The sequence below is a fragment of the Amphibalanus amphitrite genome, unplaced genomic scaffold (genome assembly GCF_019059575.1).
Source record: "Amphibalanus amphitrite isolate SeventyFive unplaced genomic scaffold, NRLGWU_Aamphi_draft 000163F_arrow, whole genome shotgun sequence".
Classification (NCBI taxonomy): domain Eukaryota; kingdom Metazoa; phylum Arthropoda; class Thecostraca; order Balanomorpha; family Balanidae; genus Amphibalanus; species Amphibalanus amphitrite.
The window spans coordinates 812,730-825,595 of NW_024881658.1; the positions used below are offsets into that span (position 1 = coordinate 812,730).

The window sequence follows — 12,866 nt, forward strand, 5'->3', positions numbered from 1 at the left end:
GATCGGGCGTACCCGCCTCACGGATGTTGGTTTGACCCAATACTCATTAGCCATTATCGTAGTAACAGCAGTCTTGAGCAATATCCGTCGAGCAGTGGCTTATGCTTAGAACAAACAATGCTTAGCCCATTCGTTTATTAGTTCATCGAAGTTTTGAAAGAAAATACAATCCTATAACATGCACAATATTCCGGGGTTATACCCATTCTAACAACCATTCCTTCCTCGCTCCAGCCTCCCACGAATTTCCGTTGTAAATCAGCATATAAAAGAACCATAAAAATCACCTGACAGATTATCCGCGCGCGGACGGTCTCCGGCGCCGATCACGCGAGGAGCCGCGTGTATAATAGTGGTAAGAGTCATGTCGCCAAAGCCGAGCACAGGTGTGCCAACAGAGGTGAAAACTGGCCGGGCCGTTCCGTCCGCCCGGCTCGCCGCTGTCCGTTCAGTGGTCGTTGGCGACAACGTCGGACCGCAGCCGACAGAGGCGGGCGCGGCGGGCCGCGGCGTCCGTCCCGGCCCGACTCCCGACCATCCGACTCCACCCTGATCCCATCGCTCTCCTCTGGAACTGACGTGCCCTGAGATTGTTCTGCCCCGGCGCGGGCCGCCGCGACTGCGGCCCGCCGCCGGCTAAATGCATCTAAAACACCACGGCTACGGGGAGGGTGGGGGACCGGGAGGAGCGGCGGGAGCGCGTCGGCCGGCCGAGGGTGCTATGGAGCCCGAGAGCGCCGGCGTCGCGCGGTGTCACACACCGGCACGCGGGCGCGCGCTTCAGAAGCGGCGGCGGCGGCGCGGCGCGGCGGCCGGTCTGCCGCCGGCGGACGCTAGGCTCCACCGGGCGGCCTGCCGGCGCGCCACCTGCGTCATCCGATGACGACGCCGCGCTGAAAGAAAACGAAAGCCAAACCAGCGTGCGGCCGCCGGACGAGGCGTCCGGCGCATCGTTAACGGAAAGTCGCGAAGCGTGGCTCGCGGTCGGTCAGTAGCTAACAAGGTGCCTACGCCTAGCGTCGTCTCTCCGTGTGTGCGGAGGGGGCCGGCCGGGCGGGCGGCGCGCGCGGCCCGGCCGGCCGGCCCCGCGCGGCAGCGCCGTCCCCTCAGACATGCGCCGCTCTATCGCTCCCTAACCTATCCGGGTAAAGAATCAAAGTTCAACAGTAGTTCCTGAGCTGACCGTTATTAGCGGGCGCGCGGCCCGGCGCGGCGCCACGCCTACATCACTTGCAGTATCTGCGAGGCCTCAAACACCGTGTTGGGCGGCAGGATGATGCCGGTGGACACGTTGCCCGCCTCCACGCAGATCATGTTGGGGAACTCCTCGTCCCCAAAGTCGGCGATCTCCTTGGCTTTGTGCTCCCACGGGTTCCACACCACTGCGAACAAAGTCAACACGCTGGTCACATGTCTGATGTCACATTGCCGAATACTCGTCTCGCTCCAAAAACTTGACCGCAGGCCAACGCCCGTCTCCAAACTAAGACCTCTAAAATAAATGAACCCACCGGTAGCACGGTAATCTTACAACAAACTGCACGATCAAAATGATCGCCCCGGTAAATCACTCTCCCCTCCTCCCTCCCTCCCTCCCGCTCGCTCCACAACAGCTCTCACCAGTGTCGGGCAGGTTGAACTTTTGTATCCGCATCTTCCTGCCGGAGACGACGTTGGTGATGATGTGCTCCTGGGGCGTGTTCTGGTAGATGCGGTCCGTCCACTCGTTGATCATGACCACGTCCCTACCCTCCTGGTAGACGGCGCCGTCACGGGTCTGTCGGCCGGACCGAGGAGCGGGGTCAAAACAGTCCGTATACAGACTGAGCGGGGGTGAGAGGAAATGAAAATGGAGAGCGCACAGTGTGTGCTGATGCGAAACTCACGGGTATATTGCCATTGTGATTTTTTGCCTATTTTTTCCGAGGCTGTTTTTACGATGCGCCCGGTTTTCCTTGAAGTCATGGGAAGGCGTGACGTTTTTGCGGCAATCCGTCGCTTATTTGTCTGAGGCTGTGTGTCTCAAGGTCAACATTCTAAAAACAATGCCCCAAGCCACCTGGAACAGCAAACAGCGAGCAGGCACTGCGGCGGCTGACGAGAGAAAACCTACCAACATCAACCCTCGGCACCAGTCAACAGTGAGAGCAGCAGATAGTGATACTATTACTTATCTCATTATCCGGATAATTTCAAGTCATAAAAAAGGTGCAATGGTTACAGCGTCCAAGATAGACTATGAGAAACGAAGCGGCTGCTCAAGACTCAGTACCATTATGAAGACGGGGAAATTCGCCGGTTATAAAATTACACAGGCTGGGGATGGACAGTCCGCCACTCTGCACCGCGCCGGACAGACGTTCCGGGCCGAGCGGGACGCGATAGCGCCACGGGATGCCTCCGGTCGTGCCACCGGAACTGCGCCCGGAAGCGCGGTATCCGGTCGGCACCGGAACTCGGTCAGCCCGGGAGCACCACTCACAGTACCATCTCTGATCAGCAGTGACCGGCGCAGAGTTGACCACCCCAACCCATCCATAACATGTTAAACTACACGTCAGATCCACTACCCAGACTTACCTCCACATCACAACCCGTACCAGACATCGGTGTCTCACTAAATGAATCAACAGAATCTCTGCCCACGCCCCACAGACCCAACACGAGTTACACACTCCGGCCCGAACATCGGCACCCCACTCCACAGTCCACCCGAGCGCCGGTTACCTTGTCGATGAAAGTGCAGCCGTGCATGCCAGTGACCTGGCACTTCCTGACGTCGGGACACTTGAAGTAGGTGTGCAGCAGCAGTGTGAAGCTGAACGTGTCCTGAGAGCCCAGCGGGTTGTACACGCCGATGTTGAAGTGCAGCTCCTTCTCTCGCAAGATTAGCCGGTATGTCAGCCGGAACCTGGCGGAATTCTTACGTCAGTCGGATGGAGTTCACCAATTGTCGCCAGAATCACGGACATTAGTTACTCTCATAATACGTACCAGAATTCCACGCTCACGGAAACTCCACAATACAATGTGTGCAAGAAAATATAGCAAATAACATGCCTCATGCTTAGCTTGCGCGCCTCGTCGCTACCACTCCGCATCTATTGTTCCTGAATATCTGCATACATGACGCGTCTCCAAATTTACCTACTGCATTAACGTCGTCATCAAACAAATGCCATCGCTGCAGCTACACCCCTATTAGCACACCGCCCCTGATCTGCAGCCCCGGCGCCGGCCGCCAGTCTGCCGAGTCACGGCCCGGCTGGGTGACGCGGCATATCCGCCGCCCCTGCCGCCGGCGACGAGAGGCGACACTCCCCGGCCGGCCGCGCGCGCCGCATTTGGTGCCGGGTGAACGCCCCAGCGGCCGCCGGCGCCGCCCAGCGACCGGCCGTCTCCCCGGACCATCTCATACCGCAGCCACATAACGAGCCGCCCGTCACTCCGGCATACAGTCGGAGTATATCTGCTAAATGCTACAGCTAAGCCCGAGCCAACAACACAGGGGTTTTCAGCCGTCACTGCCACATTAGCCCACCGCCCAGCCGCGGACACTCACGAGTGTTTCCAGAACTGGTGCGTGTACTCGCTGTCCATGAGCACGAAGATGGCCTCGATGTCGCCGGAGGGCAGTCGCTCCGGAGCCTTCTCCAGGTGCCAGCGACTGGTGCGCGCGAACCCATGCTGCGGACCCAGCGACCACGGGCCGAAGTGCGCTGTCGATGGTCGACAGAAGCCCCAGTCAGCGTCCCCGGCCGAGCAGCGCACCCGTTCGGGATTCAGAACATTAGCACAGCGATAATGCACAGGATGCTTCAGAAGTTGCTGCAATGATGAGTGCAAATGATCCGTAGTTAAAATGCTTCGCTGTTCGGACTCGGTGCTGTCTGGATTTCCTTCGTTAGCGAAAAATTGCAAGAAAAGCGCAATCCAAGCAGTCTGACAAAATTGGATAGCAGATAGCCACTTTTAGTCTTTAACTACCTCCTTGTTAGTACTGATCAAACTGGAGCTCAATACCATAAATATTGTAACCCTAAACCCTAAATGTGAATACCTACCTCAATTTCGACCTTTGATTCAACACTGACCCGTCACCGTGAACTTAAAGTTTAAGTTTCAGGAACACCACTCAATTAATGCGTCCCGGTAAAATATTTCCAAGGCATGACTCTATGATGCTCAGTTTCAGGGATAACACGAGGGGCAGGGGGAATAAAGTTCCCAGTTTTCAGTCAATGACGTTTATCGGAGCTGAACCTCAGTTGAGCGTGGTTTAAGCACTTATGTTCTGCTACCTTAGTTCACAAGGGTATAAGCAAGGTTAATGCCAAAATATGGAAAATGTTACTTTCAATGACCAGTACCACTACATAGAAATGAAGGTAGCAATGTAGGTAGAAGGGGAGAGGGGGGGGGGGTGTTTGGACGCCCTTCCCCGTCCTGCGTATTTTTTTTTTTGCAGACATCTAAAAACGGCTGCGCGGCACACTTGTTCATACGAACATGTATGTGGGAATTTCAGAGCAAGGTCGCTCAAGGTCAGGTCACCAGGTCACGCAAGTGACCCTACCTCAGACAAAGTTAGAATGTCCGCCGTAGCTACACCGACTGGACGATCCCTTTGAAACTTTCAACGATTGATAAGAGTAACAGTATGTATAAAACGTATATCTCGGATTTAGATGTCGGTGACCAAAGGTTAGGTCAATTTTGCGCCCTCACCGAACTATAAGTCAATGAGAGAGCGTGTTGCCCGTGACGAGAGGAAGCCGATGATGCCCAATTTTAAGGTCCTAGGCCATTGGTTGACCTTCCAGGTCAGGTCTATGACCCAAAGTCGGGAAAATCGGGACCTGTTAGAAAGTCGTAAAGTGTTGCTGCTAAGGGGTTTTTCGGGGTGCTGATCACGAATATCGTGTTAGTTTTGATCACAGATGATGGCTTTAAGCATCTAGACCAGGTCGGGTCAGGTCAGGTCAGGTCAACCAGTAGGCGTCTGGCGTCGTGACGGGTATTCGTAGTACGTGTCAACCGCCTCTGACAGCTTCGTAACATGTTACTAAGTCACCGAAACTACTTCGTAAATGTTCAAATGGTTGCTAAATTCGAATTCAGCTCCAAAAACTAGCCTAGAAACATGTAAAACTCGAAAAAGTGAACCGAGGTCACCAAAGGTCAATGACCTGACCTGACCTTCAGGTGACCTTGACACCCACCCTAATGCATGGGAGCAACATCAAATCACATGTTTGAACGTTTGAAACTACGAAAAGCTTGCAAACGCGCGGCTAATGCGAGCCGACATACGCGGAATCGCGATTCCGGCCAAACATGGTCTCGGAAAAGAGGCCACAGGTCAAAGGTCATCTGGGTCAGGGTCGTGAAATTTTCAGGGTAGGTGTAAAATTGATCAATGCGAGGGTACTGAAAGTTTCGTCGCGATCGGCCGCTTTTTACGCGAGTTATTTGCGAAAAACCATGGGGGGGGTCCATCCGAACCCCCCTACACATGCGAGTAGTCAAAAGTTAAAGTAGTCAAAATTTGACCTTTGACGTCGACGACCTCTGGTGATCTGAATTTGACCTAACCTAAGAAATAACCGAGTACCTTTGACATGCTTTTTGACGCTCTTTCGAATGCCGCTTACGGTGTGTCACTACGTTGCCCAGGAGCCGAGTTGGAGGTGAGGAGGGGAGGGGGGAAGATGTTCAAACACCCCCGGCCCGGCGCTGTTGGCGCCGAGGCCGAGCACCGGCCCGGCGTGGGTTAGCCTAGAAGACGGGTGCACTGAAGACCCCGATTATATGCACTCCCACACACAAAACTGACATAGCTGTGTACGTGTACAGGTCTCGCGGGTTTTAGCGGTAGGTTTTGCACCTAGAAAATTTAGTGTACTTCAGGCTATATCTTCGTCGTCTTAAGCTTTTAAGTGTTGAAGATGCGATCGACTTGTTGGGTAACAAGCCGGCCATGATCGTGTAAAATGGCTTCATCGTAGATCGATTAGTTTCTGAGATATAACCGGAAAGGTAAAAGTGCAAAACCTACCGCTTAATCTCGCTAGACCTGTACAGTAGGTCTACAAAAAAAGTCCCCCGCTCCAGAGGCGGCCGGCCGGCCGAACCCCCGGATTCCAGCCCCGACTCTATTGCGCAGGCCGCAGCAGTGACACGGGTCAGGTCGCGGCGCCCGGCGAGTGGGTCAGTTGGCGGCGGCCGGCCGTGGAGTGAGGACGCCGTGTGTGGGGCGCAGAGATGCCGCAGTGCAGAGGAGGGGAAGATAGTGACTCTGCACGATGCCGGAAACGATGCCTTTGTGATCTAAATTAAACACCTGCACTGCAGTGCATACCCTCCCTTGCCCCATTCCTATTATATTATAATCCTTCAATAATCCGTAATGACCATTCAACGCAAGCAAGCAAACAAAACAACCCGTTTAGTGGCGACATCATCTCGGATAAAAAAGCGACAGTGATGATTAGAATTGACTTTGCGCGAGGGCAAATCGAGGGGTATATACGTATCATATGCCGAGTATTTTATTCCCATCTAGCAAATTAAGATTGGGGACCTTGTCCAACAAGTCAGCGGCCGTTCTAGACACAGATAAATGCTTTGTTTTCGGTCGCATCATTATCTGCATAATTCGAAGCGAGGTTTAACCCTCGCCGGCCGAGAAGAAGGGGTGGATGCCGCCACCATGTATTTTTTTGCGGTAGCTCAAAGCACACTGATGATAGAAGGCTGACGTTTCATATGCCTTACATTTGATTCAAGCCGGATCATTTGAAATCAACCACGTTTTCATGTCAGGTCACTTAACTATGACGTCTTAAGTAAACCTCTGCAGACTGCACGGTTGTCGGTTATAAAATGATGCAAATCCATAATGCACTTAGTGTCATGATATAAGCATAATGTGAAAATATGGAAACTGTTAATTTGGCGTCAGAAATGAGCTAAAACTGTGCCTCACGCACATGAAATCGTGACTTCATACATTCTTGGCAAGGTTTAATGCTTCACTTTTGCATTGTTCACCTTGCGTGTCGGAGTGCTCGTCAATAGGAGTGCTTCGTCAATAACTCCCGATCAAAATGAGCTAGCCAGTCGGGACAGCCATCAATGGACTCTGCAAGACTTACCGAATCAAATGTTATGCAGCATGTCCTCCTTTCAACAGCTTCGTGACCTGTGTTGCCCTAACATGACATTGACCTAAACATCCTAAATTGTTTCACCTAAGCAAAAAAGCATATAAATCGACGCGTCTGAGAACACTGAACAGAAAACACGATTGTATCGAAATGACGATAATGCGACCTTTTTTGCGAAGTTATTCACCAAAAACCGATCCAATGCCTTGGGGCCCTTGACCTGCCCTAAGAGGTCACTGATATTTTAAAATGGGGTGACAGTCGCTGCGTCACGTAACGACGCAAGCGCTCGTTTTTTTTTCCGCGAGGCTCTACCAATTAGCTCAATTATAGAAGCTAAACATGGGGATGGGGAATCGCTCCCTTCTCACTCACTATTTGGCCGGGATAGTGTTTGCAATTATTGTTAAAATCTAACATTTTAAGATTTCAAATGATCCATTTTTCCCGCCCAAGTCTTTCAATTCAAGGTCATAACACCAGGTCACGTCAAGTGACCTTACCTCAAGGAAAGTTCCTGTGCTCATCATATCTAAATACATCGACTAACCGATCGCTTTAGAACCTTCAGTGATTTCAATGGGTATATGTATTTGAAACGTTTACTTCGCAAGTTTGACATTGCTGACAGAAAGGTCGTGTCAATTTTGAGATCGCTAAAGTCAATGGGAGAAAGTTGAACTGCGCTTTTTTACGGAACGCATAATACACTCTGAAACATGTAATGTAAAATGTAAAATGTAAACACTCTGAAAACATGTGGTGCCTGATGAGATACAATACTGAATGATGAAATTGTTTGTTTGTTGGGAGCCATCTTTTTCGGTCTGAGAAGGCCCTTGCAGAGCTATGACATAACTATGCTCTGGTGTAGTAATTTGGTTGTGCGAGCCAGCGACAGTGATCTGCGGACTCCGGAAGCGTGAATGTTCCCGTGGGACGATTGCCCTGTCGGGCGGTCCAGCCGTCTCCCCAACGGTCACCCGAAGAGGGTTATGTGTCTTGGAATGGAACCGACATCAACTACAGGCTGGCTGGTGGGGTGACCTCCAGTCCAGAGAGGGAAGCATGAAGACTAGGGGCGATGCGGATTGGTTTTTCCTGAGGATAGCGAGGACGGAAGGAATCTAGCACCCTTGACCCTTCCTTATACTGAATGTATCTCAGGCTGTTAAATCTCCTAAGCGTTTTTTTCTCGAGATCGTCAAGGTGCCATTAATAAAAATATGAAATCCGGGAGGATAAATTAAATATAGAAATTGTGGCCAACAGAACATTATCAGTTGCGTTCAACATACTCGTAAGCATGATCACACACCCAGCTTACACATGAGCCATGTAATAAATATTTTTGATAGACATGCTTAAGTTATGAAATCATCTAAAGTGTTTGTAAAGTTTCACGATACGGATATAATATCCTGCTATCCATCATGACCATTTCTGGTCAGGTCATGTCTTTGAACATAGGCCAAATTCTTCAAATGACCTCCCTCGACCCTCGCCGGCACAGGGAGGGAGGGTTGATGCAACCCCCCACCCCCAAGGTTTTTCGCAAATAACTCGCGTAAAAAGTGGTCGAGCGCGACGAAACTTTTAGTGCCCTCGCATTGATCAATCTTACACCTACCCTGAAAATTTCACGACCCTGACCCAAATGACCTTTGACCTGTGACCTCTTTCCGAGACCATGTTTGGCCGGAATCGCGATTCGGCGTATGTCGGCTCGCATTAGCCGCGCGTTTGCAAGCTTTTCGTGGTTTCAAGCGTTCAAATATGTGATTTGATGTTGCTCCGATGCATTAGGGTGGGTGTCAAGATCACCTGAAGTTCAGGTCAGGTCATTGACCTTTGGTGACCTCGGTTCACTTTTTCGAGTTTTACATGTTTCTACGCCAGTTTTTGGAGCTGAATTCGAATTTAGCAACCATTTGAACATTAACGAAGTAGTTTTGGTGCCTTCGTAACATGTTACGAAGCTGTCAGAGGCGGATGACAGGTATTACGAATACCCGTCGTGACCCCTACCGGTTGACCTGACCTGACCTGACTCGACCTGGTCTAAATGCTTTAAGACATCATCTCTGATCAAAACTAGCACGATATTCGTGATCAGCACCCCGGAAAACCCCATAGCAGCCACACTTTACGACTTTCTAACAGGTCCCCATTTTCCCGATTTTCGGGTCATTGACCTGACCTGGAAGGTCACCCGATGACCTAGGACCTTAAAATTGGGTATCATCGGCTTCCTCTCGTGACGGGCAGCACGCTCGTTTTTTTCCGCGAAGCTCTAGCTCAATCAGGGGCTAAGCGCGAGGGGGGGGGTCGGGCCTACCCCCCCCCCCCTCCCTTGTGCCGTCGAAGGATGCAAAATGGCCTGTGCCGGTGAGGCTTAAATATCAACTTTTGATTCATTCGAAGCGTTTTGATAAGAGGAACACGAGGCTGGTAAAATTATGAAATTAATTTCATGCAGGTTTAGCTTAAAACTTTTAGTGTTTGTGGAAAAGCAATTCGTTTTCTCATAATACCGATGGTGGCAGTTGCTGTTATTTACGTGCTAAGCCGTTGACCTTAATTAAATCTGACAATATTATTCAGACATAGCGGTAAACGGGCTGCTTGTTGTGTTAGGTTAGGCTTTTCGGTCGATTTCAGAGTGGGAAGGATGACAGGAATTAGAGGGAGACAGGGGGCCTGGGCGGGAGTCCTGAGCCTCATGCTCCGCTTGGGCCGAGCCCATCACGTGGGTTGGATTGCCCTGATACATGGATAGCCCTGGGCGGTGTTTCACGGCCCCGCGCTGCAGCACGCTGCGCTGCGCTGCCATGCATTGTAGCGGCGGTTGATATGAATTCGGCTCCACGAATTGAATTCGTTACGAGCTTCCGAGTCTGTTGATGTTTCCATGGAAATTGGAAACCCAATGCACCGGTGCGCACAACGCATCCTGTCCAAGCAAAATTTTACCATCGATGACCTCTGGTGACATGACCTTTTGCTCTGAACCGATCTAAAATTGGCTGAAGTATTTTTCTTCTTTTTGCTACTTTCGACGCTACTTCGAATACCACTTAAATACCCAAAGCTGAGTTATAAGAATGATGCTCAATCCCCATTTCCCCTCCAACAGGGCGTGAGAGTCTAGGCATTCCTGTGGGGCACGGGCTAACAATGACTATCTCAGTATCTCATAATCATTGTGGCCATGAACATCTACTGCCATTCTTTAACACCGGTTTCGCTGCGCTGAGCGGTGTCCGTCTCGTTAGTTGGATTCTACAGCTGGCTGGCGGAAAGCGTTACCGGCCGCCCGTCCACCGCCCGCGGGCCGGACCGAGCGGTCCCGCTGACCCTACCTGACCTGAGCCCGGCGCGATATGGGACGGGCAGACGGGGGTTCGGCTCAGCGAAGGCAGCGCCCACTGGTGCTGGGGACTTTTTTAATAGACCTACTGTACATCTGGGGGACACAGTTACTCATACAGAGCTGAATAACTTGACATCACATTGTCCGTGCGAAGGGTACTTACGGAAAACAATGGGAATGCCTCCTCGTATAGCTTTCTTCCCATCAAAGACAGCTTGTTTACTGAAAAACACAACACCAAGGTTAACAAGAGCAAGTACAAGTGTTACCAACCATGGCATGGAAATAGGTAGTTAATATCACCTCATACCTATGTATGATTAAATATAATATGGTACCTACCTATGTAAAAGAATGATCAAATTTGAAAGTAAAACAAATAGGTATGACAGCAAAAAAAGAAAAAGAAAATGTAAATGACCAGCACAACATATAACAATATTGAGCTGCTCCATGCTGAGACACACAATGGTTTCTTATATAGAATTAAGGTTTTAATTTAGGCAATTCTTTACATCAAAAGCTGGTTTATGAAGACAGAGCTGACAGATACTTACCTGACAAACAGTTGTTCTTGGTTGTTAACCCGCCATGATACAACTGTTGCACCTGAAAAAGGAAAAGTTCAGGCATGAAGGCTTACACACACCTTGCTCACTCATACCTTCATCTTGGGAATGATGGAGCACACACAGTCACATTTTCAGCAATATAGTGGTACAATTTTAGTCAATTATACCATGTCAGAAATGTAGACCCTGATCAGCCAAAGGCTCTAACCAAATTACCTTGCCTGCATTAACTGAAAAGGCAGCATTGTGCTGTAGAGATAGCAGAGTCTCTTATGAAAGTGATACCCATCAATAATTGTATAAGCCTACATGTGGCCTAGCCAGTAGCCATAGCACGGTTTTACCCCCTCCCTCATTTTTTCTTCATCTGAAAAAAACATGGAATGGTGAATAAGAAAAATAAAACATCTAAAACAAAGTTAAACTAAAATAAATTAGCAAGGAAATATGCAGGGAAACCTTATAAGCTGCAACAATGACAGGATAGGTCCCATTTTTAGATGCATGAAATATGGATGCTGGATTGATCTGTACATAGACCTGCAGCCTTTAGAGATCTGAGATCGTAATTGGATGGCAGATTGGCTAAAAATAGACCTGCCCCACCATGACCAAGGTGTAAGGAAATATATTACCTCATGGACAAATCTAGATAAGTATGTTGTGTGATGACTGCTTTAAAAACAACAAATATGACTCGTGACGACCCATAATTCAGAAAACGTGATTTCAATTTTACCATAACATGCAAGGTTTAGACTTTGCAGTTTCCACAGAAGAGGCATTCTAATGACTATGGTCTGGATCTATCTGATAGAAGGAACATTGATAAAATCACTCAATTATCATCCTGAAAAATAATAATTTTGATATCAATATCAGGTAGAACATGAATTATTTCTTACATGCCAAATAGGAAATAACTTTAATTCAATTCAACTACACCTGTATAATTAATATAATGAAACCAGTGTAATGATGACAATGGGAAATTCCACCAGTGTGTTTTTTATCCTTAGGTTCACACATCAATAAAAAACACGCCTATCGAGCCTCATTTGAGGCAGCTAGCCACGTCGGCGACAGAAATCGCGCAGGACAGACAATCGACGACGGAGAAAGCGGTTTAACTTTAGACAGAAAACACGGAATATAAGGACATACCATGCAAGTTTACGGTGCAAGTAGTATTATTTCCACGATCAAGCACCACCACAGCAGTAGGGGCCGCCATGGGATCTAACACCCACGGCTCCTACTTCTAAACACGCAAGCTTGGTGCTTCACAAACAAATGCGATTCTCGACCATAGTGGTGGTGAGCTCACAGCTGAGTAGCAAGTCTTTGAGGGTTTTTGACAGAAAACAGCCAAAAGGATGACATACTTAATTGTAAAGAAAGTTGTTTCTTTTTCAATAAATGATACTGCAGTCATTTCAATCAGGAGAAATTTGGTACGGGCAAGGGTATGGGCTTGAAAAACAGTTCCTTTTCATCACAAGCTTCTTGAGACTTTATGAGATTTTTTTTGTATTTTTCTGCTGTTCAAAAATTTTTAAATAAAAAATTATTTTTTTACACATTTACGTCAAACGCTCACTTTTGATGTTATTTTTAAATATGCCTAATATCAATCATGAGGAGAGACCAGAGTGTTTTTTGTTCTGTATTTGACGTTTTTCTAAATGAATATTCGCCCATTGCAACTTTATTTCTTAAATAAATAATGAATATTGATCAAAGTTTTAATAT

The 12,866-nt window shown here is 48.9% G+C and overlaps 1 protein-coding gene across 1 annotated transcript; it reads right to left on the minus strand.

Annotated features, from left to right (window-relative positions):
• Nucleotides 1–121: 121 nt before the first annotated feature.
• On the minus strand, nt 122–12,603 carry LOC122383399 (putative glucose-6-phosphate 1-epimerase). The gene is made up of 7 exons (XM_043369750.1): nt 12,279–12,603; nt 11,100–11,151; nt 10,706–10,764; nt 3,563–3,719; nt 2,728–2,911; nt 1,621–1,777; nt 122–1,382 (listed from the first exon to the last, which is right to left on the minus strand). The coding sequence occupies exons 1-7, from the start codon at nt 12,346–12,348 to the stop codon at nt 1,222–1,224; spliced, it is 840 nt and encodes a 279-aa protein (XP_043225685.1). The 5' UTR covers nt 12,349–12,603; the 3' UTR covers nt 122–1,221.
• Nucleotides 12,604–12,866: the final 263 nt, after the last annotated feature.

Bases quoted from the DNA above. Each gene is read 5' to 3' on its own strand.
- LOC122383399 (XM_043369750.1), bottom strand. From the start codon at position 12,348: ATGGCGGCCCCTACTGCTGTGGTGGTGCTTGATCGTGGAAATAATACT. The intron at 11,152-12,278 runs GTATGTCCTTAT...TTCCTTTTTCAG, and splicing joins TTGCACCGTAAACTTGCATG to GTGCAACAGTTGTATCATGG. The intron at 10,765-11,099 runs GTAAGTATCTGT...TGTGTTTTTCAG, and splicing joins CAAGAACAACTGTTTGTCAG to TAAACAAGCTGTCTTTGATG.